Source organism: Mizuhopecten yessoensis, unplaced genomic scaffold (genome assembly GCF_002113885.1).
Source record: "Mizuhopecten yessoensis strain PY_sf001 unplaced genomic scaffold, ASM211388v2 scaffold10317, whole genome shotgun sequence".
Classification (NCBI taxonomy): domain Eukaryota; kingdom Metazoa; phylum Mollusca; class Bivalvia; order Pectinida; family Pectinidae; genus Mizuhopecten; species Mizuhopecten yessoensis.
Genome location: NW_018408486.1, coordinates 256,526 through 284,262, shown reverse-complemented (window position 1 = coordinate 284,262; position 27,737 = coordinate 256,526). Strand labels below are relative to the sequence as shown.

The window sequence follows — 27,737 nt, the reverse complement described above, 5'->3', positions numbered from 1 at the left end:
TTTTAATACAATTGACCCCTGTGACCTTGAATATAATTGAAGGTCATTCATTTGAACAAACTTGGTAGCCCTTCACCCAAGCATGCTACAGGCCAAATATCATCTCCCTGGGCATTTTGGTTATTGAGAAGCAGATGTTTAAAGTTTTTGACATATTTGACCCCTGTGACCTTGAAAATAGGTGAAGGTCATTAATTTTAACAAACTTTGTAGCCCTTCATCCAAGTTTGCTTCTGGCCAAATATCGACACCCTAGGCCTTTTGGTTATTAAGAAGAAGTCGTTTAAAGTAAAATATTGACGCCGGACGCCGCGCCATGGCATAAGCTCACTTGGCACTTTGTGCCAGGTGAGCTAAAAACGAAGAGGGCTGGGATGATGATATTTACCTATATCATGCTGTGTTGGATAGTTTTAGCTTGCCGGGGTGAAGTAGGTACATAAGAATGACAGGCTAGCTATAGTCCTTCTTTAAGGTTGCAAGATTTTGTGGAGGTTATACACTCAAAGTGGAGATTTTAATTCATTTCCTATTTACCAAAAAAGTGTGAAAATGCCCACATGATGGATACAGCATCATTGAAAAAATGAAAATGTCTCCACACTAATTTGTTTCAACAGAGTAGATGTGAAGATGAAGGAAAAGTATACAGATTTTCAACCACTCATCATTTTTTGTACCTAAATGATAAAGACCAACTAACTGAAGACTTCGCTGTCGACCTGGCAAGCTAATTGAAGATGGTGTCAATATTTATGATGGCTATATCCTGCCCACTTGAAGCAATTTCCCCCATAAATATTGGTAAAACGGCTGCATTTATAAAACTGAAGACAGAATACAGTAAAATTTCAGCATTTTATTTCTAATCATAATTCGAACAAATTATATGGACATTTTAATTTGTTCATTGCAACAACCATAACAACAAACACTAAATTTTCACATAATTAATGTCGACATTTACAATTTGGCTCATCCTTGTGCCAACCTACATTTCTACATATCTTTATCACAGACAGTATGACCCTCTTGCATACATAAACAATCTTTTATACCAAAAATGCCGCAAACATATGAGCTTGAAATTTACAATTGTGAGCTACAAGTAAAATGAGTAAAATTCTAGCTAAAAATGAATTTGATTTTTCAGAAAATTTAAGAGATATTTCTTTATAAATTAGTTGTATGGCAGAGGTGGAAATCAAACCACTTGGCGATTTCTTTAATTTGACAGACTGATGTCATCATAAATCATCTCGCACACAAATTATACTGGAATTTCCTGAACATCTTTCTCTTACTTATAGCAATATAAATGTGAATTTCTGCCCTGTAGGTGTTGGGTTTGGTAATACAGAAACAGGCTGATGTTCACATATTATAACTTTAGACATCTTGCAGTATACTAATAGTTGATCACTACTGGTATGTATTCCATTGTACAAATCAATCAAGTTATTCCTCTGAAACACAGGGACATGTAACATACTATATAATGGACACGAACACAGGGACATGTCACATACTATATAATGGACACGCGTACAGGGACATGACATGTCACATACTCTATCATGGACCCGAACACAGGGACATGACATGTCACACACTATATAATGGACACTAACACAGGGACATGACATGTCACACACTATATAATGGACACGAACACAGGGACATGTCACATACTATATAATGGACACGCACACAGGGACATGACATGTCACATACTCTATAATGGACACGAACACAGGGACATGTCACACGCTATATAATGGACCAGAACATAGGGACATGACATGTCACATACTATGTAATGGACACGAACATAGGGACATGTCACACACTATATAATGGACCCGAACACAGGGACATGACATGTCACACACTATATAATGGACACGAACACAGGGACATGACATGTCACACACTATATAATGGACCCGAACACAGGGACATGTCACACACTATATAATGGACACAAACACAGGGACATGTCACATATACTCTATAATGGACTCGAACACAGGGACATGTCACATACTCTATAATGGACACAAACACAGGGACATGTCACATACTATATAATGGACACGAACACAGGGACATGTCACATACTATATAATGGACAACACATTTAACTGGGCATCCTGCAGTAGATATAACCACTATCTAAATAATTTAGATTAACTTAGTACTTAACATGATGTAACCATACATTTTTCAGGGGTATTCAGATTGTTGCACTTGAAACAATATGCTAATTGTAGTTTCTTTTCATCAATGCGTTAATCTTTTGAACTTTGATAACCTGCTAAAATAACATTAAGTACTCCTACACTATAAGTTCCAATATTCAGCATGTGACATGTCCCTGTGCTCTGGATCCACTTAATTCTGGTTACATACATTTAGAAACAGAATTCTCTGGATAAATTATTTTTCGAGAATGTTTTTTTTGTTTGTTAAAATGTTGTGGTAAAATCAATGAGAGTGCCGAGGTGATCGACTTAAATGTGCAATCCACCTGAGCGATGAGGCTATCAGGTGTTATACAGACGCAAAATGAAATTGCTGCAAAACAAATTATTAATAAATAACGTAATATTTTCATATCCATAAATAACACTTGAATGAACACAGCAAGATTTAGTTTTTGGTGACCGAAGCAGACATTGAGTAAACAAAGATATAAAGTAAATATTAGAATCAACTTCGCACAAGACAGACACGATATTTCGCCTTTGATAATACAGTATAGTTAACTCATCATTACATACAAAATGCATTTCAAAGGAGCTCATGCTATCGAAAAGGAACACATTTTTGTTTTGTCTCAACAGCAAGGGTTTATATAATTTAACATGTGCATTTTAGAAGATTATGTATTCACTGGTGTGCAAGAAATATAGGGTTTTTACGATTTATATTCAATTGAATGAAAGAACTACCACTTCAAAACCACACTTTTTCGTCTATGACCCGTATAGCAATGACATGGTAGCATATGAGGTAAATCAAAATATTTTTGTTATTCTTACATGAAAATTCTGAAATCTGATTGGCCGAGACAAATTTTCCAATTCCTATCACCTTCATATTTAACATGGCGTCAATGGAAATTCAACATTATCATTGATAAAAAGGTCTGTCATATCTGCCATTTCTGTTTTATACTTTCCTTTGACATTTTGTTGGTATTTTACTTATTGTAAACAAAAAATTCAGATGAGAGAAAAAATACTACTGCAATTTGTACATGACATGTTGAAATACTTGTCGACCGTACAATGAAGTAGATACGTACTACATTTGCTCAAGGCCTACCTAGCTTGGTTCTATCCATGGAATATTCTCCGACAACGCTAGACACTATATATAATGAATGTGATATCTATATTATAGGGTCAACACTTTTTAGCTATTTAATGGGCTGAGGGTATGAAATCAAAAAGTAACAGGAGAAATAGCATTATACATCATCTATCATAGGATTTGTTATCTCTCTACAATACTCCTTATCAGATTCAAAATAAATCCTTCGTTGTGTTCCTCGACAATACACTTAAGTGTAGTATCAGACAGCACTGCACCAGGGATTATGTTGCCATTCAATAATAATAATAATAATTTGAGGTTCTTATATACCGCTTTATCACAACTTAGTTCGTAGGTCATCTCAAAGCTGTTCACAAATTATTATCCGTGGTTATAGGGCCTTTGCAACTAGCCAATACATTTCTCAACTCCCCGGGGAGCATACAGCCAGTGCTGCCATTTCGGCGCTCACAGCTAGCCTAGCACTCAACAATTCTAGCACTGCCCAACCACGTACTTATTTACAGCTGAGTAGACTGGAACAAGCGGAGTAAAGCATCTTGCTCTAAGATACAACACAGTGCCATGACGTGACTCGAACCTGCAACCCTTCGGTCACAAGCCCAGCGTCCTACCACTAGACTAGGTAGCCTCAAGTGATCTTCATCTTCGGCCACCCAGCAAAACATAATCAAAATTCTTGATATTGGGAAACATGCATGCAGTCAAACTAGCTAATGCAACCACCTATAATGCTTCATATTTATTGATTTTATTGTAAGCCGAGCTTATATTCATAGGTAACAGTACTTTTTTGGCTTCCCGGGGTGGATTATTTTTACAGGTTTCACTGGAAATATATTTAGCATCAGATTTATTGGGTGAATGGTCTCTATAGAATGCAGAGGAATGAAGTGATGGATTTGATTTGAATCGGATCTATATTATAATGATTATTCCCTCTGTAAAATTCACATATCAAACAACTGAACCATAAAAAACAAATGACATTGAGCATATCAGCTAAAAGTATGTATCAGAGCATGGAACTAAAATGATTTGGAATGATGGCGTAAATATTACGTTACACAGTCTAATAATGTAAATAGATGTAAAAGCAACGATATAAAGTAAGAAATTATCTGTAAAAGCATAAAAGTATCATACACATAGGAAGGGAATTAAAAACAATAATAATTTAAAATCTAATATAGATGAGCTCAAAGAATAATACAGTACATTGTGGGACCTAGATATTTATAAAAATAATACAAAAAACTGTTACAATTCAAACTAGCTCTCTAGTCTGCAGTCTAAATTTGGTATCAAGTTTTAGAAACAAAATAATTTTCATTCATTCCTTGAAGGTTGGAAGAGAACAGGATCTTCAACTATTTATATATATTTTTTTCAGGCATTTGAGCAGATTGATAGAAGATCACTGAATGCAAAATTTAAGACTAGTTGGGCTACATTCGCGTATACCGGTTGAACATTCGTGTGGCGCAGAAATTTTCCACGATAAACGAAGGCACTTGGACCGTTGTTTCGGAGAATTAAAAACAATATATCAAGAAAAACATGCCCTCCTTCCATACGTCCACTTAATTACATAACGTATCTTAAAAACTACATGTGACTTGACATTGTTTAAGAAAGAAATAACACAAATTGACAATAGTCAGCATTTTAGTTTCGGTCAGTTACGTCTGGACCCCTCAATCTACACGTACCAAATTTTCCTGAGGTCAGCCTCGGTCCAAATCTGTACCTGTCGTTTTCTTTACAGGTTCAACCATTTCAACCAGATACGCGAATGTAGCCTTGGCAAATAAAGCAAGGGAGATAACTCAACCAAGGGAGATAACTCAATCACTCGTTATTGTTTTTAGCAGTATGTATATCGTTACAAACTAACATCACATAGAGAATCTTACAGGTTTTCATAATAATATTTAATTTCATCGTCACTTTCAACATTTGATTTATAATTCTCTCCAGCATGTCTAGCATTTTATTAAAATAATTACTTATTCTATACATAAAATACACATATGGCATTTTACTTGTAAGCGCTACTAAACTCATACACACTCACTCACACAAAAGCCTCTTGTATCGTCATTAAATCTATTTTCAATAAATGAAACAATCATAAAATTTCAACAATATATAACAAAGTATGATACAACAACAACGAATCAACTCTCTCATCATGATAATTAATTTCTAACATAACTTTAAACAAGATTTGTTTTTGTGAACAAATTCTTTGACCTTTGACCTAGAGGTGTATGACACCTGGTGGTGACCTCGATATATTGCATATTTGTGAGAGACAAATCAGATTCAAATCTTAATAATTGTTCATTTTCATAAGAATCTATTCAATAACTCAAATTTACAGCTCAAACAAGATTTCACTAATTGTTTTTCATTTATGTAACCTTTGACCTTGAGGTCACAGTGACCGAAATACAGTTCACTGACCACCTCATGTGGTGATGCAGGTATATTTCATCAGTATATCATTTATAATTTAAATGACACTACCCATACAAGATTATATCAGAAGATTTAGAACCAGAAGAACTAGTGCCAATACAATATGTCTTCCTTCATTCATAGAGGAGACGAGATGATAATCTTTTCATCATGATCCTTTTACTATCATTAATATAATGATCAAATCAGAATTATTCCACTTCTGCAGAACATGAAATGTTCGCTTGGTAAAATTGAACTTCATTACCAAAGTAATCCAGAAAATAATTTCTACACATAAATCTCACAAATATTTCAGGTTACAGAGTATTAGTCATTTCATACAATCATTTCGTCATGAGCACATTATGATACTTGTATTTACGGTACATAACAAGAAACGTGAGATCAGGAATTCACAGTCTACCCGTGTATCAGGTCACAGCACTACATTATCTCTTAACAAATGTTCTTATACGAATCTGCCCTTCATGTTATAACTAATAGACATTCTTATACGAATCTGCCCTTCATGTTATAACTAATAGACATTCTTATACAAATCTGGCCTTCATGTTATAACTAATAGACATTCTTATACGAATCTGGCCTTCATGTTATTACTAATAACTCACCAAGATATTCAAGCAATGCTCCCACACATGTCACTTAGCCTGAATATGATACAACTCCTAATGCAATCTGTACCATAGTTGTAATAAACAAACAATCTTAATCAAATGACTTAAATAATGAACAAATCTACAGTGACAAAACATTTCGCTTCATATAATATAAAATCCAGTTATGATGTAAAAAGAACCTATCCAAGTTTTGATTGGCGGTTTATTTTTAGACTGGTTTGTATTTTTTGGCATACATGCATATAGCATAAAAATGTAAAAATTCTTGCATTTAGTTATTCATTTTTGATCCCCTTTATTATTCCTATTCCAGACCTTTTAAATTTGTGGTTAAGTTTAAATTACATTTGGGGGAAGAAAAGAATAAAAAATAATTTCTCCACAGGAGAAAAACGGTCAAGATATTTAAAGAACGCAAATTTACCGAACGTAATAACATTATCCAGAACTGATGTTTTTTTAGTTTGTAAATCATATTGACTTATCAAGTATACAGCTGTGTACATATTTCTTCTCAAATGGCCATTTTTTTCAAAAAACAAACAAACAAAACTAGCACATCAAGTATCACAAATAGTTCGAAAAATCACTTAATTACATTTATTACAATAGCATTAAATTAAAACAAAAATCCTGCTACAAAATTGAGGAATGTCTATCTGCATATGATTATAAAACATTTAATTAACTTTCTAAGGTCAACTGCAATCAAGGGGTTCTCACACTCATTAAAATAACATCTTTTGCAAGAAAAAGTAATTTTGAAGTTCTTGTGCAAAAAACAGGAAAAAAACAAAAAATAACTTTTCCTATCACTTTTCCCTACAATCAACAGAATTTTAATTCTTCTAAATTTGACAGTTCTTGAATGGTAACCATGGTAATCTGTATCATCTAGTGCACTTGGTTACACAAAACCTTCCCTGTGACAATTTAATTTCACATTTGTCCGTGCACAATAGTGAATACTGTAATTTTGATTGAGAACAGTAAACAGACCTTTGAGTTTACAGACACGTTACTCTAAGGACATCACGTAAAATCAGACAAGAATCAACAGCAGAAAAAGACAGTCGTTGAAACTCATTTTTGGTGGAAATTTTGCAATTATTTTAGATCCCTCGAACACGAACATATCGCAGCCTCCCAAAATACACACACATACACTACACGCATGCATCTTGCACACAGGGGAGGCCGTCCTTAAATGACCTTAGCTGTTAATAGGACGTTAAACAAAATCAAACAAACAAACAAACAAACAAACAAAGATCCCTCACATGAGTAAAGGGAGGGAACTCTATTAAGAATTAAGTAGAATTAACCGGGCAAATCTGATTAAAACCTAGGACCTGTTTGTTTATATAAATGTAACAATTTCGGGTATAATCCTGGCGGACCTGCAAATGTTTATGCAGGCCTTGCAAGGCTTTGTGCAGGCTCACCTAAAAACAGCATCAGACTACCAGGTCCGACCTTATCTGATAAACGAACAACAGTGGTCCGACCGGTTTGACCGTTTTAACGAAAACGGCCCTGGTAAGAGCCTAATATGACACAACAGGTAGAAAACAACAATAGTTCATCTACTACAAACAACAGCCATTGTTAGAATTCATAAATTAAGAATTTGTTGAATTCATTCATTTAAAAATTACCCATACAGTATATGAACTCTGTAAATCAAGAAGTTCTCCTGTGCTTTTTAACATGAAGTTTACCAGACTTTAACAACTTGCTATATAACATAATACAAAACAATGTAACAAATATAGTCCTATCACAGTATGGTGCACCTCCTTTTCTTGCCCGTGTGCCGTCGTTCTCTCTTGGGATCCTGTGGCTGTCTTCGTATCACACGTACAAGTTCGTGAAAAGCCTTATCAACGTTCAGCGGGGGACCTTTGGCACTTGTTTCTATGTATTGTAACTGAAAAATAGCAACACAATCAATTAAACTGCAGCACATCCACTTGATGATGACTTCGCCGTAACAGATCTTTTTTTTTCTATCCGACATTGCATGCTTGCATGACCACAGATTTTACGAATTAAATATAAAGAAAAATTCATTGTGAACCAATTTTTTTTGAAGATTTATATATGTTCCGCCACACAGACTTCAATCTGACTCCTATCCTCTCCAGATACTTTTGTTATGAAGACCTTCTGATAGAGTAGCTGAGTAAAGGTGCTCGCGATCGATCTCCCTAAGGTTGCGAACTACATGTTGCTAGCCTATGTAACCCTTTCACCACTGTAGACCATAATAGACTCATCCAGATGAATGTATGGTAGAGTCTACTAAAGTTATCTAGGGTTGAAAGGGTTAAAGATTCATCATAAACTTGCAAGCAAAGTCCTTACCCTTTTCTAAGACTTACCTCAGCTTTTGAGCTCTGTCATATAGCCCAGACTCACCCTTAGCATGCCAGGCAGGTAAGTGCTTATGTCTTGTTTTTAAGACTTTGTGGGATAAGAAGAAAGGTTACAATGCTGTTACCCTGTTTAAGACTTAACTTGATCTTATGCTACACAAGTTTAACTTATTCTAAACTTGACCAAAATCTTAATCTGATTATATCAGTATACAAGATGAATGTTTTCCTTATTTTGAGACTTACCCTAAGATGTCGAGCTAAATTGTTGCCCAGCTCATCTGACACTTTACGCAGAGCCACCAAGTCTACTTTGTTCGCTACCAGTACCATGGGATAGTTATCTCTGGAAAATAAAACAAAATAATATCAGATGGTGAAACAATCAGGCGCTCAATCTTTATTAGCTAAATGAAAATTCCAATTTGTGAGATTGAATTTACAAACTTTTAAATCTGAAAGGAAAATATGCATGACTTTGGATTCAAAACTGTTACCCTTAGATAACACACAAAAATAATGATGTCTGGACTAAGGAGAATTCCACTGTACACAGGATCCTATGATCTGGATGGACTAACAAGGTTCTACTGTATACAGACACAACTGTCCAGACCTGAACGGTTCTACTGTACACAGAAACCAAACTGTAAGGACCTGAACGGTTCTACTGTACACAGAAACCAAACTGTCCAGACCTGAACAGTTCTACTGTACACAGAAACCAAACTGTCTAGACCTGAACTGTTCTTCTGTACACAGAAACCTAACTGTCCGGACCTGAACAGTTCTTCTGTACACAGAAACCTAACTGACTGGACCTGAACGTTTCTTCTGTACACAGAAACCAAACTGTCCGGACCTGAACGGTTCTTCTGTACACAGAAACCAAACTGTCCGGACCTGAACAGTTCTTCTGTACACAGAAACCTAACTGCCCGGACCTTAATGGTTCTACTGTACACAGAAACCAAACTGTCCAGACCTGAACTGTTCTTCTGTATACAGAAACCTAACTGTCCGGACCTTAATGGTTCTACTGTACACAGAAACCAACTGGTCCAGACCTGACTGGGTCTACTGTACACAGAAACCTAACTGTCCGGACCTTAATGGTTCTACTGTACACAGAAACCAACTGGTCCAGACCTGACTGGGTCTACTGTACACAGAAACCTAACTGTCCGGACCTGAACGGTTCTCCTGTACACAGAAACCAAACTGTCCGGACCTGAACAGATCTTCTGTACACAGAAACCTAACTGCCCGGACCTTAATGGTTCTACTGTGCACAGAAACCAAACTGTCCAGACCTGAACTGTTCTTCTGTATACAGAAACCTAACTGTCCGGACCTTAATGGTTCTACTGTACACAGAAACCAAACTGTCCGGACCTGAACAGATCTTCTGTACACAGAAACCTAACTGCCCGGACCTTAATGGTTCTACTGTGCACAGAAACCAAACTGTCCAGACCTGAACTGTTCTTCTGTATACAGAAACCTAACTGTCCGGACCTTAATGGTTCTACTGTACACAGAAACCAACTGGTCCAGACCTGACTGGGTCTACTGTACACAGAAACCTAACTGTCCGGACCTGAACGGTTCTCCTGTACACAGAAACCAAACTGTCCGGACCTGAAGAGTTCTTCTGTACACAGAAACCTAACTGCCCGGACCTTAATGGTTCTACTGTGCACAGAAACCAAACTGTCCAGACCTGAACTGTTCTTCTGTATACAGAAACCTAACTGTCCGGACCTTAATGGTTCTACTGTACACAGAAACCAACTGGTCCAGACCTGACTGGGTCTACTGTACACAGAAACCTAACTGTCCGGACCTTAATGGTTCTACTGTACACAGAAACCAACTGGTCCAGACCTGACTGGGTCTACTGTACACAGAAACCTAACTGTCCGGACCTGAACGGTTCTCCTGTACACAGAAACCAAACTGTCCGGACCTGAACAGTTCTTCTGTACACAGAAACCTAACTGCCCGGACCTTAATGGTTCTACTGTGCACAGAAACCAAACTGTCCAGACCTGAACTGTTCTTCTGTATACAGAAACCTAACTGTCCGGACCTTAATGGTTCTACTGTACACAGAAACCAAATGGTCCAGACCTGACCGGTTCTACTGTACACAGAAACCAAACGGTCCAGACCTGAACGGTTCTACTGTACACAGAAACCTAACTGTCCGGACCTTAATGGTTCTACTGTACACAGAAACCAAACTGTCCAGACCTGAACGGTTCTTCTGTACACAGAAACCAAACTGTCAGGACAAACCAAGTTCCCTGCAAACAAGTTGTCTGGACTACCGATGTTCCAAGCAACACAGAGATCAATTGTTTGGAAAAGCATGGTTTCACTGAACATGGAAACAAAACTGTTTGGATGAAAATAGTTGAATGTCTTTTAATATAATTATCATGAGTGTACAAAATGAAAAAGACCTATCAAAATGGGTCATTTGTCATATAATAGTAAATTGGGCATTGACAGTAAATTACATACAAAGTAAATGCCAACGGAATTTCCTAATATTATTCATTAACATGCATGTTTCATATTATATACATTAAAAATAAATAAAAATATAACTCAAATGTAAAGCTGACATTTCAATTTGTTATTTTTAAAATTCCCATGAAAGTGCGACAGAATGAGGTAAAACAAGTGAGGTGCTGACAGCTGACAGAGATTGATGTATACTACAGCGACATCAAACACACTGCTAGATTGTACAACAATATCTAATTTTGTGGAGAAAAAAAGTTTGATACAAAACTGCCTGAAGGCATCTTAAATGTCTATTGTTTTACTTAAGTTTGCATATAGCTGACACAGACACTGTCAGGAAGCTTGCTGAACAATTAGATGTTGATGTAATGTATCAGCAAACCTCCCCATAATTAGGGCTGTCACAATATATCGGAAAACAGGTATATCGCAATATACGGGTGTATTGTATCGTACCACAATACAGAGATGAAATATTGCTGTATCGCAATATTTTTCAAAAGCATATTTTTATGTTTCTGCTTGGTGTTTTAACTTTGCAAGTTACGACAAATTCTAACAGATATGCCAATAAGCATAAAACAAGCTTTAATAGTTCAAATTTTGTAATTGATGATTGGTTTGACAAAAATCTTAAATCTGTGTAATCCATATAATATATATGATTAAGTTTGATAATATTCTGACCACAACTTATTATAAAATTGAGCACATCCTTCCTATGACAATATATTGGGATACGTATTGCAATTTATCGTGATCCGCTCTTAGCGTATTGTGACACCCCTATCCATATAATATCAAAATTTGTTGGAGGAAGCTACTGTAAATGAAAAAAAAAATTTTGCAAGAGATGTCACATATATTTGTCCTGGGGTCTACAGATGAACCAAAGTAACGGTGTTCAAGCACTAAAATTTAGCTATGGGTGACCAGGTGGCAGAGTGGACAGCGAACTCGGCTTTTATCAAGGCAACTGGGGTTTGATTCCCCAATCGGATGTGAGAAGGTATTTGGTCACCAGCCTAAATATGCTGGTTTCCTCCAATATTAAGACACACACCCCTCTCTTATCCCTTGTGCTTCCATCCAGGGACAACAGGAGTTGAAATAACTTGATACATAATTGTTTAAAAAATAAATAATAAAGATCACACATTGAAATTTAGTTCCTAATAGATGTTTTTTTTTAAAGGATTTTTTTCTCCAAATAACAGCCTTGCAAAAAATCAATTAGTAGATTAATAATTCTTCATAAAATTATGGCAATTTACTAAGGTACCATATTCAACTTAACAAAAGCCCAATTCCTTTAAGTATTCCCAGTCCTTTTTTTGGTCTGAGCAACCTTCCCTTCACATTACCGTATTTTTTCGGCAAAAGCCCATGCTTAGTAATATAAGCTGACTCGCAGGAAGGTTCTGCTATCCCAAATAGCTAAACAACCAGGGTGCTTGTTAAGTTTAATACGATACCCAAGGTATACATCTGGAACATATATATTATAGACCAATTTTATGACCTATCATAAAAATATGAACAATATATATCCTGTCAATAAATATTAAATATTTACTTCCTAAGACAAACACCTTGATCATAGCTAATCCTGGTAATGACTACCGTAATAGTCCTACCATAAGCACCTGCCTGACAAATTTCATACCAAACTTTCGAATGGTGTAAGAAAGTATTATGACATGGTGTTAATATTTTGCACATATAAGTGAGATTGTAGACTCTAAACAAAAACCTACAGCAAAGGAATGTCCTTTGCAATTTCTGGTTTATTTAAATTTTGTCTTTTAATTATTTTAACAGGAATAATGGTGACTACATAAACATTTCTTACTTATTTTATTTATTTAATGAACAAACAGCTCACATTTAATTTGACATGGACAAAGGGCAATTTTAAACACCCCCAAAAAATGGTGGCGCCACTTCAAGTCACATTTTTACAAATCATCATCTGTCAGAAAACGGCACATGATGATGTCGTCATTGTTCTAGATTTATACATATACCATCAAATAATGTTTTTCACATGAATTATTTGTAAATAAAAGTCCCAGCCTAGTGATTGGTGAAAATGAAGATATGCTCCAAACAATTATCATAAAGCTATTTTTCAATTTATTTTTTAAAGAATAATGGTGAGTTCCTTTAGTCATCTCTTGTTTATTTTTATTTTTTTATACAAACAGCTAACATTTAATTTGACATGGACAAAAGGCAATTTTTAACACTCCCAAACAATGGTGGCGCCATTTCATTCAGTGTTTTGCAAATTGTGACATCATCATCTGTCAGAAAACGGCACATGATGTTGTCATTGTTCAAGATTTATACATATACCATCTAATAATGTTATTCATATAAATTATTTGTAAATTAAAGTCCCAGACTAGTGCTTAGTGAAAATGAAAATATGTTTCAAACAATTACATCCTAAAGCAATTTTTTTTTTGAGAATCACTGTCCCACTACAGGCAAACCACTATAAAGGGTTTCACTTTAGTTACTTTCCCTTCATTTTATTTTTGACAAAAACTGTTGTGCCATTGACCAGTGCACTATCTGTGATCTGAGATAGCTCAGTTGGTTAGAGTGACCAGTATTTTTATTAGAGGTCCTGGGTTCAAATGCTGGTCTGGCCCCACAATGCATTTTCACAATCAGAAATCTAGATGTTGTAGATCCATTTTTGTATATTTTGTCTGTATATTTTTTTCATAGAAGCTCTTCAACGCATTTTTCTCTCTTAAATGATATATCCAAGCTACAGTGGTGCAAGAAAAAAAGTTTTCAATATGTAGTTACCACTTTACAGTGGTACGGGGAACCTTAAGGTTCAATAGGTATAATAAATTGTAAGAAATTAGATTAAAAGCCTGTTGATTTACTGGTCTTGAGAGAGTCCTTGACTTGGGTGGCTAATACTTGCTCACTCAGTACGCCCCTCATAAAGCTTGACATCAATGGCTCTTTTATCTGATTTATTTATATACACCTCTATCACAGTTTTCTTTGGTGGCCGTGCTTCAGGTACTTTACTCTTGATATATATTGTCTATATCATTAAGTGTTTTGTTTACTATGCCCTGTACAGACAACTGCAGTCATTTATCTGTTTAATTATTAATTAAATTTTTCAACACCTGCATGTACTGACAAATCCCATGGTTTTGAATGTCTTATTCTGAAACTGATGATAAAAAATCTATAAGTAATTGAAGTACATATGTATTATCTACCATGAAGAGTTTCTAGTTCACAGAACCTATCAAATATTTATATCATCACATTTTTTTAAGAATATTCATTCAAACATTAATTTTTATAATATCAATTTAAGTCCAAATGTTGCTGTTTTACGTTAATAGAAAAATATTTTCATATTCATTTATTGACTTTTCTCTATATTTAATTGGACATCTTGGCAATTTAAGTTCAAGTACGGTATGGATGGTGTAGAATATCTTTCCACTGTCAAAATGCCTATGGTGATATGGCTGGGTTGCTACAGTACATTTTCAAGTAAAGTATCGCATGTGATAAGCATCCTTTAAGATACTTAGCCATGAGAGTTTAGTTGACGAACACCAAGTAGTTACTTAGTAACTGACCTTAACCAAGCTTCTTAACCTGGTCACTGAAGTTTAAAAAATGTAGGTCAGAAGGAGCATCCGAAGCATCGCATGTGATAAGCATCCTTAGATACAAAAGCCATGCAAGTTTAGTTGATGTTGGATAATTATTAACTTGGATACTTCTTAACCTTAGTGCAGACAGACGGACAGACAAGACGGGAATCGCCAATCTATAAGCCCCGATTGAAACCCCTGATTGTGTTGCAATCCGGCCAAAAATATACAAACAAGGAGAGAATAAAAAAGAATGAAAGATTTAACAAAGGGCCATAACTGTTTAGAGTGGAACAAACCAACTCATTTCAATATGGGACACTCCACAATCCAAACAGGCAGACTTCTTAGGCACATAATGAGGCAATTGAAGATGACAGAGTACATGAGATATTGTCTGGACAATGTTATACATGGTCAACAATTTTGGCTTTGGTTTGTTTGTGTTTTACGTCCTTAATTAACAGCTATGGTCATTTAAGGACGTGCCAGGTTTTGGTGGTGGAGGGAAGCTGGAGTTTCCGGAGAAAAAACACCAATCTACAGCTGGTACATGGCGACTGCCCAGGTAGGTCAACAAAGGGCAATCACTCTGTATAGAGAGGACATGATCCAATTTCAATATGTGACACTCAGCCACATCAATGAGTACCCATGTACAAAATTGTCAATTTTAGGACAGAAGGCGATATAATAGAATCCAGAACAGAGGATACACTGACAGGTGAGGGACAAACACTTCCAGTAATGTGCTCACTTACACATAAAAGTGCATTTTTCAAATATAAACTATACCTGTCTTTGACGCGAAGAATTTGAGAGTAGAAGTTCTCGATGTTTTCGTAGCTCTGGCGGTCAGTGACGGAGTAGACAAGCAGAAAACCATCACCTTTTCGCATGTACTGTTCCCTCATGGCGCTGAACTCCTCCTGGCCGGCTGTGTCCAGTACTACAAAACAAAAATATCAATTAACAAGTGGATGTGATGATTGTGTTCGGAGCTGGATTATCACAAGACCCAACCAGAGTCCATTAGAGGACCTGTTTATCATTTAATGTAAAGAATAAAGGCCTTGTAGAGTTTGATTTTCAAAATAATAATAATTCCCTAACTTCATGATGTGTGGTTGTTACCATTGATTCCAATAATTGCCAACCCCTACTTTTGTTTTTATCATGCGTTCTGAAAATTGTCTAGGCTTTTATTAGAATTAATATGGTTATCTCATTTTTAGACAAAATCTTCATTATCTGGATTAAATAATAAACAGTATTTTTTTTCATTTAAAATATCATTCTCAACATAATACACTGGTTTTTTTCTCTCTTAAACTTTAAACTGCCAAAGTCAAAATCACTAAATGTTTAAAAATTAATGTCATTATAAAGAAATTACTGAAAGATGATTTTAAGCACGAGCATTAAACATGTGAAAAGTGATACTTTCTTCATGCAGTACATAACATACATGTGAACTTAACTTATAGAAAAATACACAACCATAATATTCAACTGTGTAACCATATCACACAGAAAATATTCATTAACATTTATAGATATCTTCACATCCAGTATGCTAGATTTTACTTTTACAAACTTGAAGATTCCCAGGGACTTGAGATGGCTATCTCAAGTGAAGGTAAACAAACATACAGTAATCTTTCAGTTTCTGACATGTGACATTTTTCAATATTTATAAAAAGAACACATTTTGTATTAATATTCAAGTCACATTTCATGAAACTGAACTTATTCTAGATAGAACTCTAGAAGCATGCATTAGAATTTAATTATAGAATTGAATAACTTTTTAACACTCTTTCAATCATATACATGCTAGTATACTACTTACCACACCCTTAAAACCTTACTAGGCCAAGCAAAACTTACACTATGCTTACAATATTTATTCCTCCCTTAAGTTAAATTTTGTTTTGAAGTTTAAGTATTAAGTTTTGCATGACACTTCGGTTGTTAAAATATAAAGCACTGTTCAACATCTAGATAGCTATATATGTTGCATGTCACTTGAATTTTTTTTTTAAATCTTGAAATATGTAGCAATCCTTACCTTACTGTTTTAGCCCATAACAGTAACAGGAAACCAAGATATATTATACTTGACCTAAATCAATCAATCATTTTTTATTTATTTTTTCAACACCGGTACATATTTATACTTGTATATCTATGTTCTAACATAGCTGACTTTGGCCAAGATAACGCATATCATTTGACTTGCCTTAATATTATTAAACAACCTTTGGCTAAACTGACAGGGAAATTTTAAACATTCCGTCCACTTAACACTGGGCTGCTATCATATATGTACACACTTTCAAATTTTCTCATGAAATTTAATCAGCCATTTGAAAATGATATCCATCCTGGATGAGGGAGAAAAAAAAAAGACTTAAACCACACACGGACATGTATCACTGAAGACGAAAGTCAATTGATAAGCTCATTTAATAATAGTTATACAAGAGCCAGTCTTCTCAAGTGGTAAGCCGATCCTGATAGGGTCAAATCATACTTAAGTAAACGCCCTGACACCAAATCCTATTATATACAGATTTCCTGTGTCACGGCCTGATTTTCACCAGAAGTGATCCAAATGCGTTCTGCTTGAGTCTCTATCCTGACTCTGACGTAGAACTGATGAATACATTTACAACTCAGATATGGAAATGAAAGCGACCATGAAATGTCAGTCTCATACATTATCCATACTCTGGATTGTATAATGTTTTACCTCTCACAATACCCGAAAAATTATCATCCCTCCATCATATTGACATAAGAGCCTTCAATATTGATGCAAGGTTAGTTTGTTCTGTTGAAACGTCCGGCCCAACTGTGAAAACATATCCTTTTAAGATAGTTTTTATTGATGCCTTCGGCTATTAAATATTTTTCTAAAAGGAGCGTCCTGCCTAATTGTAAGTCTCTGCTGGATACCCATGGTTAAGTCCTTTGGAGATCAAGACAAGTTCCATTGATGGATCGTGTATCACAGTTATTAAAGAAAAATAGTTGCGAATAGCCAAACCTCTGAAAACTATTATAAAAACATTTTGAGAAATTTTACTACACAAAAGAAAACTTCAATTATTTCCGAACTGCTTGCATATTTTTGTTATTTCAATAAAAAAATGACTGTACTTGAAAATGTTGCAAAAGTAAAAAGTTTCCGTCAGGCTTTATCATTTATGCATAATATACCCAAGGACCACTATTAACTTTTTAACAAATTTCTGAACCAATATAATTTTGTGATATCATCAAGGGTAGTGTAATATGACTTCATTTAGTCTCATGCAGCGATTCAATCCATCCTAAAGATATTGTATCTACCAAACAAAACAAGATATTACTACAGTCAAACCTGCTCATTCGACTGCATCTTTAACCTGCTAACCGACCACCTGTGCTAAAAGACCACTTCTAATGTTCCCCATTGACGTAACAAGGACCTGTATTATGGTTTGGTTTGATTTGTTTCTGACATTCTATCAGCAGCCATAGTCATTTAAATATAAGAACTAGCCAGGGTTTTGGTGATAGAGAAAAACCGGAGTGCCCTAAGAAAAACTACAGACCTGTGGCCAGAACCTAGCACTGCCCCACCTAGGGTCTCAAACCTGCAACCCAGTGGTGGTCGTAGACGGTCAGACATCTTAACCGCTCAGCCACCGTATTCCCCACCTGTATTACCTGTGTTAAAAGACCACATTCTGGACTCTCACAAGATGATAGGTGGTCTCTTTATACAGGTTTGACTGTACTTATATGATGACAGAAGATGAAATTGCAACATGACACAGTGTAGCCATTTAAACCTTTGACCATCCCGATCAAGAGTAGACAAATCTCCATAAAGTACATTAATAATTCTACAATAATAGGATTTGTTTCATTTTGTCAGTTCAAATGAGTACGATGTCTACAGCAAAAACGACAATAAAGAGCTCTTCCTAAAATGGTGATCATCACCTGAGCACATGTACAGTGACATGGCATCAACCGGATCGGATCACATTATTCTGACAACATGATAAACAGATGTGCCTGCATGTGATCAATTTCACTGCCGAAAAAGAAAGGAAAATGAAAGACACTTTTTCCTGCTGATGGTCATATTAATTCTAGATGGACTTATTTATAAATAGTTATGAATAGTTATTGAAATATCATCAATTAAATTGGACATTGGTGTGTGACTAAGATTAGGAAGCTAGATACAGACAAGTTGCGATTTCTGATCCAATACATAAACATTGTGTGTGTTAACTGTTTGTATACCAAAATCACAGGTCGAAGCTAAACATTTACACAAACACCTATTGTACAAGCAATTCAAATCACGCCATTCTGTTGATTGTGTAGGACCAAGCTTTAAGTGTTGTGGGAGTTTTAACACCTACCTGTATACCAATAAAATAAAGCCGTTAGCGGCACCTGTCTGACAGGTACATTAATGTATATTGATTTGATGAATTTTATTTATTTCTAATCCTATACCAACAATACCTTTACAATCTGTATGTTCAGTTGTTTACTCAAACTAAGAAAATCAAAATTTCTCTTCAATATGAAGTCGAGCACTTCACAATCTAAGAACCAGTCCATTTACCTTGTATTCTAAAAATGTTTGAACAAAAACTAATATGTAGGGAATAGTGCAGATTTGAACACTTCAAAAGTAAAATATGAGCCCCAGGGACCTGCTTAGCTCTTTACCTATATGTCTTGGTTTGTTAAATATGTAATGCATATTAAATGAGAAAAATAAATGAGAACAGATAGATAAGCAGCAATGAAGGATTTAAAAAAAATATCTTTATTCCTTCATGTCTCTACTACATTGTGGTTTTCTTATGCACTGTGTCCTCTATCTACCTATATCAGCTAGCTGCCTGGACCCTTTAGGAAACTCTATACCAAATTATCTAAAATCTCTCATACATTCACCCCTGAAGACACATTTGAACTCATCCAATTCAAAGGCTGGAATATTTCATTAAGAAATTTCATGGTTGAATATGAGTTAACCATACAGAAGGAGTATGATTTTAAACTTTCATCCATGTTTCCCGACTAATTGTCCTTGACCTTCAGCAGTTACAGTTCAGACAAGCATCACAGCAATATGACCTTTGACCTCCAGCTGCAACCTTGACCAATTGCTTTATATTTACATTTTTTTCTCCCATCAGACATGGAATAATACATGATGAAATCAGACATAATTATTCATTGATTCAAATCAGATAAGTCGATGCGACTCCAGTTCAATGCTGCATGAAATAGTAATATATATATTTATACACTTTCTGTGAATAAGGGAATAATTAGCTCCACAGCATGACGAAAGTATTCAATCTTTAACCTTTATCAAAAGACTGAGGCAGGAATCATAGCAATCCAGACACAGTATGTAGTCGAATGTCTACATTTCAGGTGAGGAGATTGAAAATTGGCAAACCTTTCCGAAACCTTTCAGTACAGATGTGTTTGACAAATCTTACAAACCTGACAACATTTAATGTATGTACGACAAGCAGCCTAATTTGTTTTTCCAAAGTAAATAATGTATGTTTTATATAACTACTGAACAAGATACCTGTACGTGGATATAAACCAAATGTTGGCACACCCATACGAAAACCATTACATTTATATTAAATTTATTTTGTATTTATTTTGGCGCATTTATCATTTCTGACAAATTAACTGCGATAAAATCAGAAAAGCAAACAGACCCTTTCCTTCTGATTGCTGTTTGAAAAGGTGGGCTAGGAAGACTCCTGGCTTGCAATAACGTATTCAGGGATTTTATCGCCTAGATACCTGGGGTCACATTAATTTTTGGTCTCATTCCCAATGAGATTTAGATTTTTTTCACAAAAAATATCCCAATATATATATATATATTTTTTTTTTTTATCAAAAGATGATTTTACTTCCTTATTTTCTTAATTTAAGCTTTATGTAGAATTTCCCATAGGATTTCATCCACATGAGAATGAGCAACTGATAATACTCTAATCATTTTAACACTTTCCCACTTCCTGACACTTAGTATCATAATTGGTTATACTGGCCACAGTCCTTAAAGAGATCTCATATTATTTATCACATCAATTTAAACTCAAGTTTAAACTGAAGTATTGTATCGGTAACTTCCTTGTAACAAAAAAAATGTTATTGTTGAAAATTCAAGTGTTTAAAGTTCCAAGTTTATATTGGTAAGATTTTATCAAGATTAATAAGATTTGTAAGCTTTCTTGTACCGAAACAAGGCGTTAATTAATAAGTTAAAGATTTTTTTTATATTAATTAGATTTTCTATCAAGATTAAAAAATATGTTAATAATTCTTCAACCAAATTTAGGAAGTTGAAATATGTCTCCATGTGTTGCCTACTCAGCTAAAATATTGCAGAGAAATCAAAGTGCAGAAAGGTAAGAAAAGGACATTAATCGCAATAATGCCGATTTAAGAGTAAATTAAGTCTATAGGTGGGAAGAGATTAAATCGGCTGCATGAAAGGTTGACGTCACAATAGGCGCAATCGGATTACATTTTTTAATTCATTATCCATCACAAACGGATCGCATGTATTACTGTCCTTGTGCAAGCAATCAGCAGAAGTTAGCATTGAAATTGCAAAAAGTTGTGAAAGGAAAACATTTCATTTTCGTATTACACTGCACGACTCGGGTAATGAGTATCTTTCCTTAGAAGCTATGTAACTTTATGGAGTAACATTACATAAGATCGACTCATTATAGACAAACAACAGGTAATTCGTAAACAACAGGTAATTAGTAATACATTATAATGGCATGTTTCATTCTACTTTAATACATATGATAGACAACGTGATGGGTCCAGTTCTTCAAAGCCATGATAAGCTGAACAGGTTGTGAAAAATGCATTTTTTTTAATATCAGAAAATTATATTCATAATATTTTTTGTATTTCTTGTCTTCTGATGGTTATATTTTTATTTTGGAAAATATTGTTGTCAGCAAATCTGGTTTTGATAAAGTAAAGCTCTCTAATCTGTCAATCCAGTGCTTGCTGAAGGGAAATTCCCTTTAGCTCTTTCACCACTGTAGACCATAATGGACTCATCCATATCAATGCATAGTAGAGTCTACTCAAGTTACATAGGGGTGAAAGGGTTAGACAAGTTAGCACCACACATATATACCACTGAAATTACTGTCTTAATAAAACAATGATCAGTAACCCTAATTTAAGATATAACCATTCAAACTACGTCCTGTATTCTAATTAAACCCACCCATACCTCAGACTATTCAAAGACAAACCTAACCAAATTTAAAATTAGGGTGGTCAGGTGGCACAGTGGAGAGAGTACCCACTTTTCACCAAGGCAGCCGAGGTTCCATTCCCCGATCAGACGTGAAAAGGTATGGGATCACCTGACTGACCATGTGGGTTTTCTCCAGGTACTCTAGGTACGAAGATACTGATCACCCTCAAAGTTTTTATTGGTGGCCATGGGTTTGGCATTCTTCATCAAAAGCATATAGCTTGACTTGTCTTCAGGTCTTGTAAGTCAGGACACCATGCACCAAGCCCACTGTCCACACTCTGTACAAAGACGAACCCATCCAAGTGGTACGAGTTGAAGTGAATCAGTGCTCTCACTGCTGGGCTTGTCTCCTGGGTTCAAATTATGTCTCTCAAACTGGGCAATAAGACCACCAAACCCACCCATTACGCCACATATACTTTGCACATCCACAAACCCTTTGGTTGAAGAGCACCAAGCATGCCTCTCTTATGTCTGTGACCATCCTCCGGCTCACTAAAGTGTAGCGTGTACATGTCGCCTCATTACCCCAGCGGACACTTGTGCAAGGGACACCATCCTATTCTTTACACTTTGTAACACTATCAAGTTCCAGCTTAAACACCCATAACTTTTTAGGTCATATTATACACACAAAGCACAGAGATCTGCAGTGGAAACTGTTTTTATCACAGAATGTACTGTGCTATCCAGTGAATATACCCATGTCATATTTGTTTGCGTATTAACCCACGTAATATGACCTATCAGACCCGTGATTGGTTGTAAGTTTCAATTGTTTCAATTGTGATGTCACGCCTCGGACAAGTACATGACGTCACAGACTTACGCATTTGAGTCAAAATGACAGCTTTTTACATTTCAAGGTTGCATGAAAATTGTCGTTTTACACATTTTCATTTCATATGAAATTTATGAAACTCTGGGTTTCACAAAATTTCTAGTTTTCATGAGACTCATTTTAGCTCGGCAGAGGCTCGCTAAATTGAAAAATTCTTAGACTTGTTTCATAAATCTCCTATGAAATGGAAACTCATGTAAGATCCAATATATATAAAATAAAATAAATGAATTTCTTGAGGGGACCAAATAAACATAAGAAGGGCATTTTTATAAGACAGACAAGCTAGGCCTAAAAACTTCAATTATATTTTCTTTTGGGCATCACATTTACTTCTTTCTATTCCATCTATACTTTATAATTACAGCATATGTAAAAGTTGATTGAGGGTCTTGTGCATAACATTCAGTCGATGTGGAACTCCTTTGAGAAAGGAGGAGAAAGTAAGACATATCCTTCCATAACTATATATACCACAGTTGCGGAAGTTATATAATAGATCACTTTTTGATATTTTTTTATATAGTCTAATATTTAAATTTATTATCCTATATAATGACTGTAATTATGCTTAAAAAAGACGAAAAACTTTGACCGAATTGATTCTTATTATGACCGTACATTTCAATCGTAAAGATCAAAATACAATATATCAGTAAGGGCAACATAAAACCAATCATGGATTTATTTTATTTATTCTGGTGTTAACACTTACCTTACAAAACTGTAGGTTAAAACAATTTTATAATAAGACCTCAAGCTGTTGTAAGACGAAAAATCTTAATCAAATTAATCAATTAATTGATGTAGGTTTTAAATTTAAAGGGCCGGATTTACTATTATACAGGAAAACTGACAACAAATCTGGCCAACTGCAGGCCATACTTTTACAATAACTATTAAAATATTTCCTGAGCCTAACATTCTGTTAACATCTTTGGTCCATTTGTAATATATCAATACATAAATACACAGAACGTATAAAGAATGCACCGAGTAACCTTTGATATTTATCCGAGGCACGGAGCTCGTGGCTGTTGTTTATACTCTTGGCCAGTTTGTTATCGGTTATTGATATACATGTACATGTTAAGATTTGATACACCTGTTTACGATACTGGAGGTTGTTTAAAATTGGTGTCCGATCAAAGATGTCTGCAGCATGAAATGTTTGCAAACAACCAACTTTATCGTAGATCAGGCTTTATCAAAATCAGTTTTTCAGTGCATGGTTAAACTTCTAAACCTATAGTGATATTATCGTCACATAACAAAATAACATAAAGCTACTGGCTAAATGCTTTAACTCATTCACCCCTGAAATTTCATAATGAACTATTCCAACCTTTGAATTGGAAGAGTTCAAATGTGTCTTCAGGGGTGAATGAGTTAAGCTAACTGTATGGGTAATGTCTATAGTCCAACAGCACTTTTAAGTATGTTGGGTTGTATTAAAACAAATTTTATTCTTATAATCAAATTATATGCACAGGGAACTGTGTCTAGACATTTTTTCTTGCAGTGTTAAGGATAGCCCACATGATAGCAAAACATTTCATACAAATCTTAAGGATCCCATCCCAGTACCACTGCCAAAAGTTCAAAAGTTAAAACTACGCATTTAAAACCTATTTTAATGGTATGACTATAGTTTTGATAAATCATTTCCGAAAAAGAAAATAATACCCTGCTTGGCTTTTATGAAAAAAATAAACAAAACGTAATAAACAACTCCCTCCTGACTTGGCCACTAGTGCTACACCACCTTCCTTTAAATCTGAAATCCCCTCTTGTACATGTATATATAACTAATCTTTTTATCCCCAAGCCATGCAATTCCTATCATAACTTTTAGAACCTTCATTACCTTCATTTTGTTGAAGTAGGCAAGAAACCGGTAGAACTAGAACTGAGTGTCAAATTTTCAGCAGGGCTAGACTGGGATTCGAACCCAGAACTTCAGATTGTTATACTATCGCTCTAACAGACTGAGCAACCGAGTCAACAGAAGTGTCCTGGACCAACTCTGCTACAGTTATAACCAAACGGGAGTTAAGGGGAGGTTACTGCATGTACGAAAATCTACAGAACAGGGGGTCAGGGACCCTTAAATATAATGTACAGTAACAACAAACACAGAACAGTGGGTCAGGTATCCTTAAATATAATGTACAGTAACACCACACAGAACAGTGGGTCAGGTATCCTTAAATGTAATGTACAGTAACACCAAACACAGAACAGTGGGTCAGGTATCCTTAAATATAATGTGCAGTAACACCCAACACAAAACAGTGGGTCTGACAGGCATCCTTAAATATAATGTACAATGATATCCAACAATGTTGAAACGGCACTTTTGACTAGAACTGTAAGCCAAAGGCTAACTTAATACCCCCGCTGCTATATATAAACCAGAACTGTAAGTTAAAGGCTTATTACTAAGGCAAAGCATTGCAAAGCAATCCATAGTCTCCCACCAGTAACAAGTATTTCGCACAAAGGGGCATATCTCAAATCAAAAAGGGTCAAAATCCCAAATTAATATGCTGGTGCACAACAACATAAGATACCGATCATTCATGCAAGTTTCAATGAAATCCACCTGTTAGTTAAGGAGGTGTTGTGTGGACAAGTATTTCCCGCAAAGGGGCATAACTCCATCAAAAAGGGTCGAAATCCCAAATTAAAATGCTGGTGCACAGCTACATCAGATACCGATCATTCATGCAAAGTTTCAATGAAATCCATCTGTTAGGTAAGGAGGAGTTTTCCGAACAAGTTACTGTGGATGACAGACAGACAGACAGGGTGATTCCAGTGTACCCCCATAACTGCTTATAATAAAACGTATAATAAAACACTCTACGGCTATAACTTGCAAATTTTTTCAGGTAAACACCAAAATACAACTTAAGAACTTCATGAATTTATCAGAACAAGAAAATGCAGAAATGCCTATAAGTAAGTCTTTAAAAAGTAAGAAACTATCAAAAGAACTAAACAACTTGTATTGCTTTTGACAAACACCGACTGTGAAATGGGTGTGGCCAAATTGAACGCTGCAGGGTTTTGAAATGAACATAAAAGTAAATATCCATCTTATTTAAGCCTACACAATGTATTAAAATTCACGCAACGAAAATCTTTGTAAAACAGTATTTAACAATCTTGTGTTTTTGTTTTTTTGTTTTTTTTTACACTTAACACTTTTATCCACCATGGCAGACTCAAATCAATAAACTGAGAAACTTAGAATGTAGAATTTGGTATCTTAGAGATTAATGATCATCAAAGATGTCTTTATATTTTTATGTTAACAAGCTCTTTTGAACCGTTCATAATATCTATTAAATAGGTATTGGAGACGATATTGTATACTCGATTCAGAAAATGATCATTAAAAATAAATGTCCAGTGTCCAAAACGTCCTATCATGTTATCCGAATATTGTCCTTTCAGCTTCCTTTATGCAATTACAAAAGAAATCCCTTTAAGAACAGACTATTAACCAAATGGCCCTTCAACAGTTTTGTCAATGATAAACCAGGCCATTTATAATGATAAATTTGCCGTAACTGATCTCCCTGTATGTAGGTATAATTACTTGATTCGCACTCTTGATAAGATTATCAATCCATATTTCGACATTCAATGGACACGATCCCGATTTAAACATTTTGACGATTTCTGTCAATTAAGTATAGATGAACTTGTACAATGTATTTGAACAATCGACCGACAAGTGTCTCAATATACCTATAGTTGGGTAATTAAGACGGATCTATTTTAATCTACCCCTAATGAGTCGGCTGTAATTAGGTCTATTGAACATTTCATTTCTTAGGTCCTGTTTTTAAACAGAAGTTTGACTACCAATATGTGCACTAAGCACTTGGAATTGACAAGGGACATTTTATAGAAGCAAAAAGGTTGTAAATAATGTACTATAAAGAAGTCACTAAAAATGAAGGATGGATGTCAGAAATATGGACAGGGTCAGTATAGCTAACTCTTACAAGACAGTTGCATCGATAGAACGGAGGTTTCAGAGATTATCAGAGAGTTCATGATCAGCATTGGGCATGTTCAAAACAACGATAATAATGATTGTATGACTAGGTATTTGGTTTTATTGTACAACTTTTCCTCCGAGGGGAATGAAATAAACATCTTTCATAGCTAGTTAAAGGAGAGTTTTGCATAACCTTACAGACAAATATTCATTGAGGTATCACAGGAGGGTCCTTAAGGGACATTGAGCTACAGGAGGGTGGGGTGACGATGGCCACCAGGAATTAAACTGCCCTATAATATTTATCTTATTTTTAAAGTAGCATTTCTTATAGGCACCCACAATCATATAGGAACCACCTCATGTACTGCTTCTATTCTATTGTAGATGTGGGTTAATTAATGTACCTCTAATGCAAGCCCCCCCCCCCCCCCCCCCCCCCCCCCCCCNGCTCCCTAAAGGTCCTTTAAACAAAATCTCTCTCTATCCTACCCCCAAGGTTTCACCCTAATGGGCACCCA

General features: G+C 35.3%; 1 protein-coding gene across 1 annotated transcript in view; it reads right to left on the bottom strand.

Moving 5' to 3' along the window:
• Positions 1 to 7,718: 7,718 nt before the first annotated feature.
• LOC110460098 (ras-related protein M-Ras-like) overlaps positions 7,719 to 27,737 on the bottom strand; it is a 29,925-nt gene continuing 9,906 nt past the window's right edge. The window contains exons 2-4 of the mRNA XM_021512816.1: positions 15,805 to 15,958; positions 9,074 to 9,173; positions 7,719 to 8,379 (exon numbers count right to left, since the gene is read on the bottom strand). Coding sequence (XP_021368491.1) covers positions 8,230 to 8,379; positions 9,074 to 9,173; positions 15,805 to 15,958 — 404 coding nt within the window. The 3' untranslated portion in view covers positions 7,719 to 8,229. The remainder of the gene's footprint in view (positions 8,380 to 9,073; positions 9,174 to 15,804; positions 15,959 to 27,737) is intronic.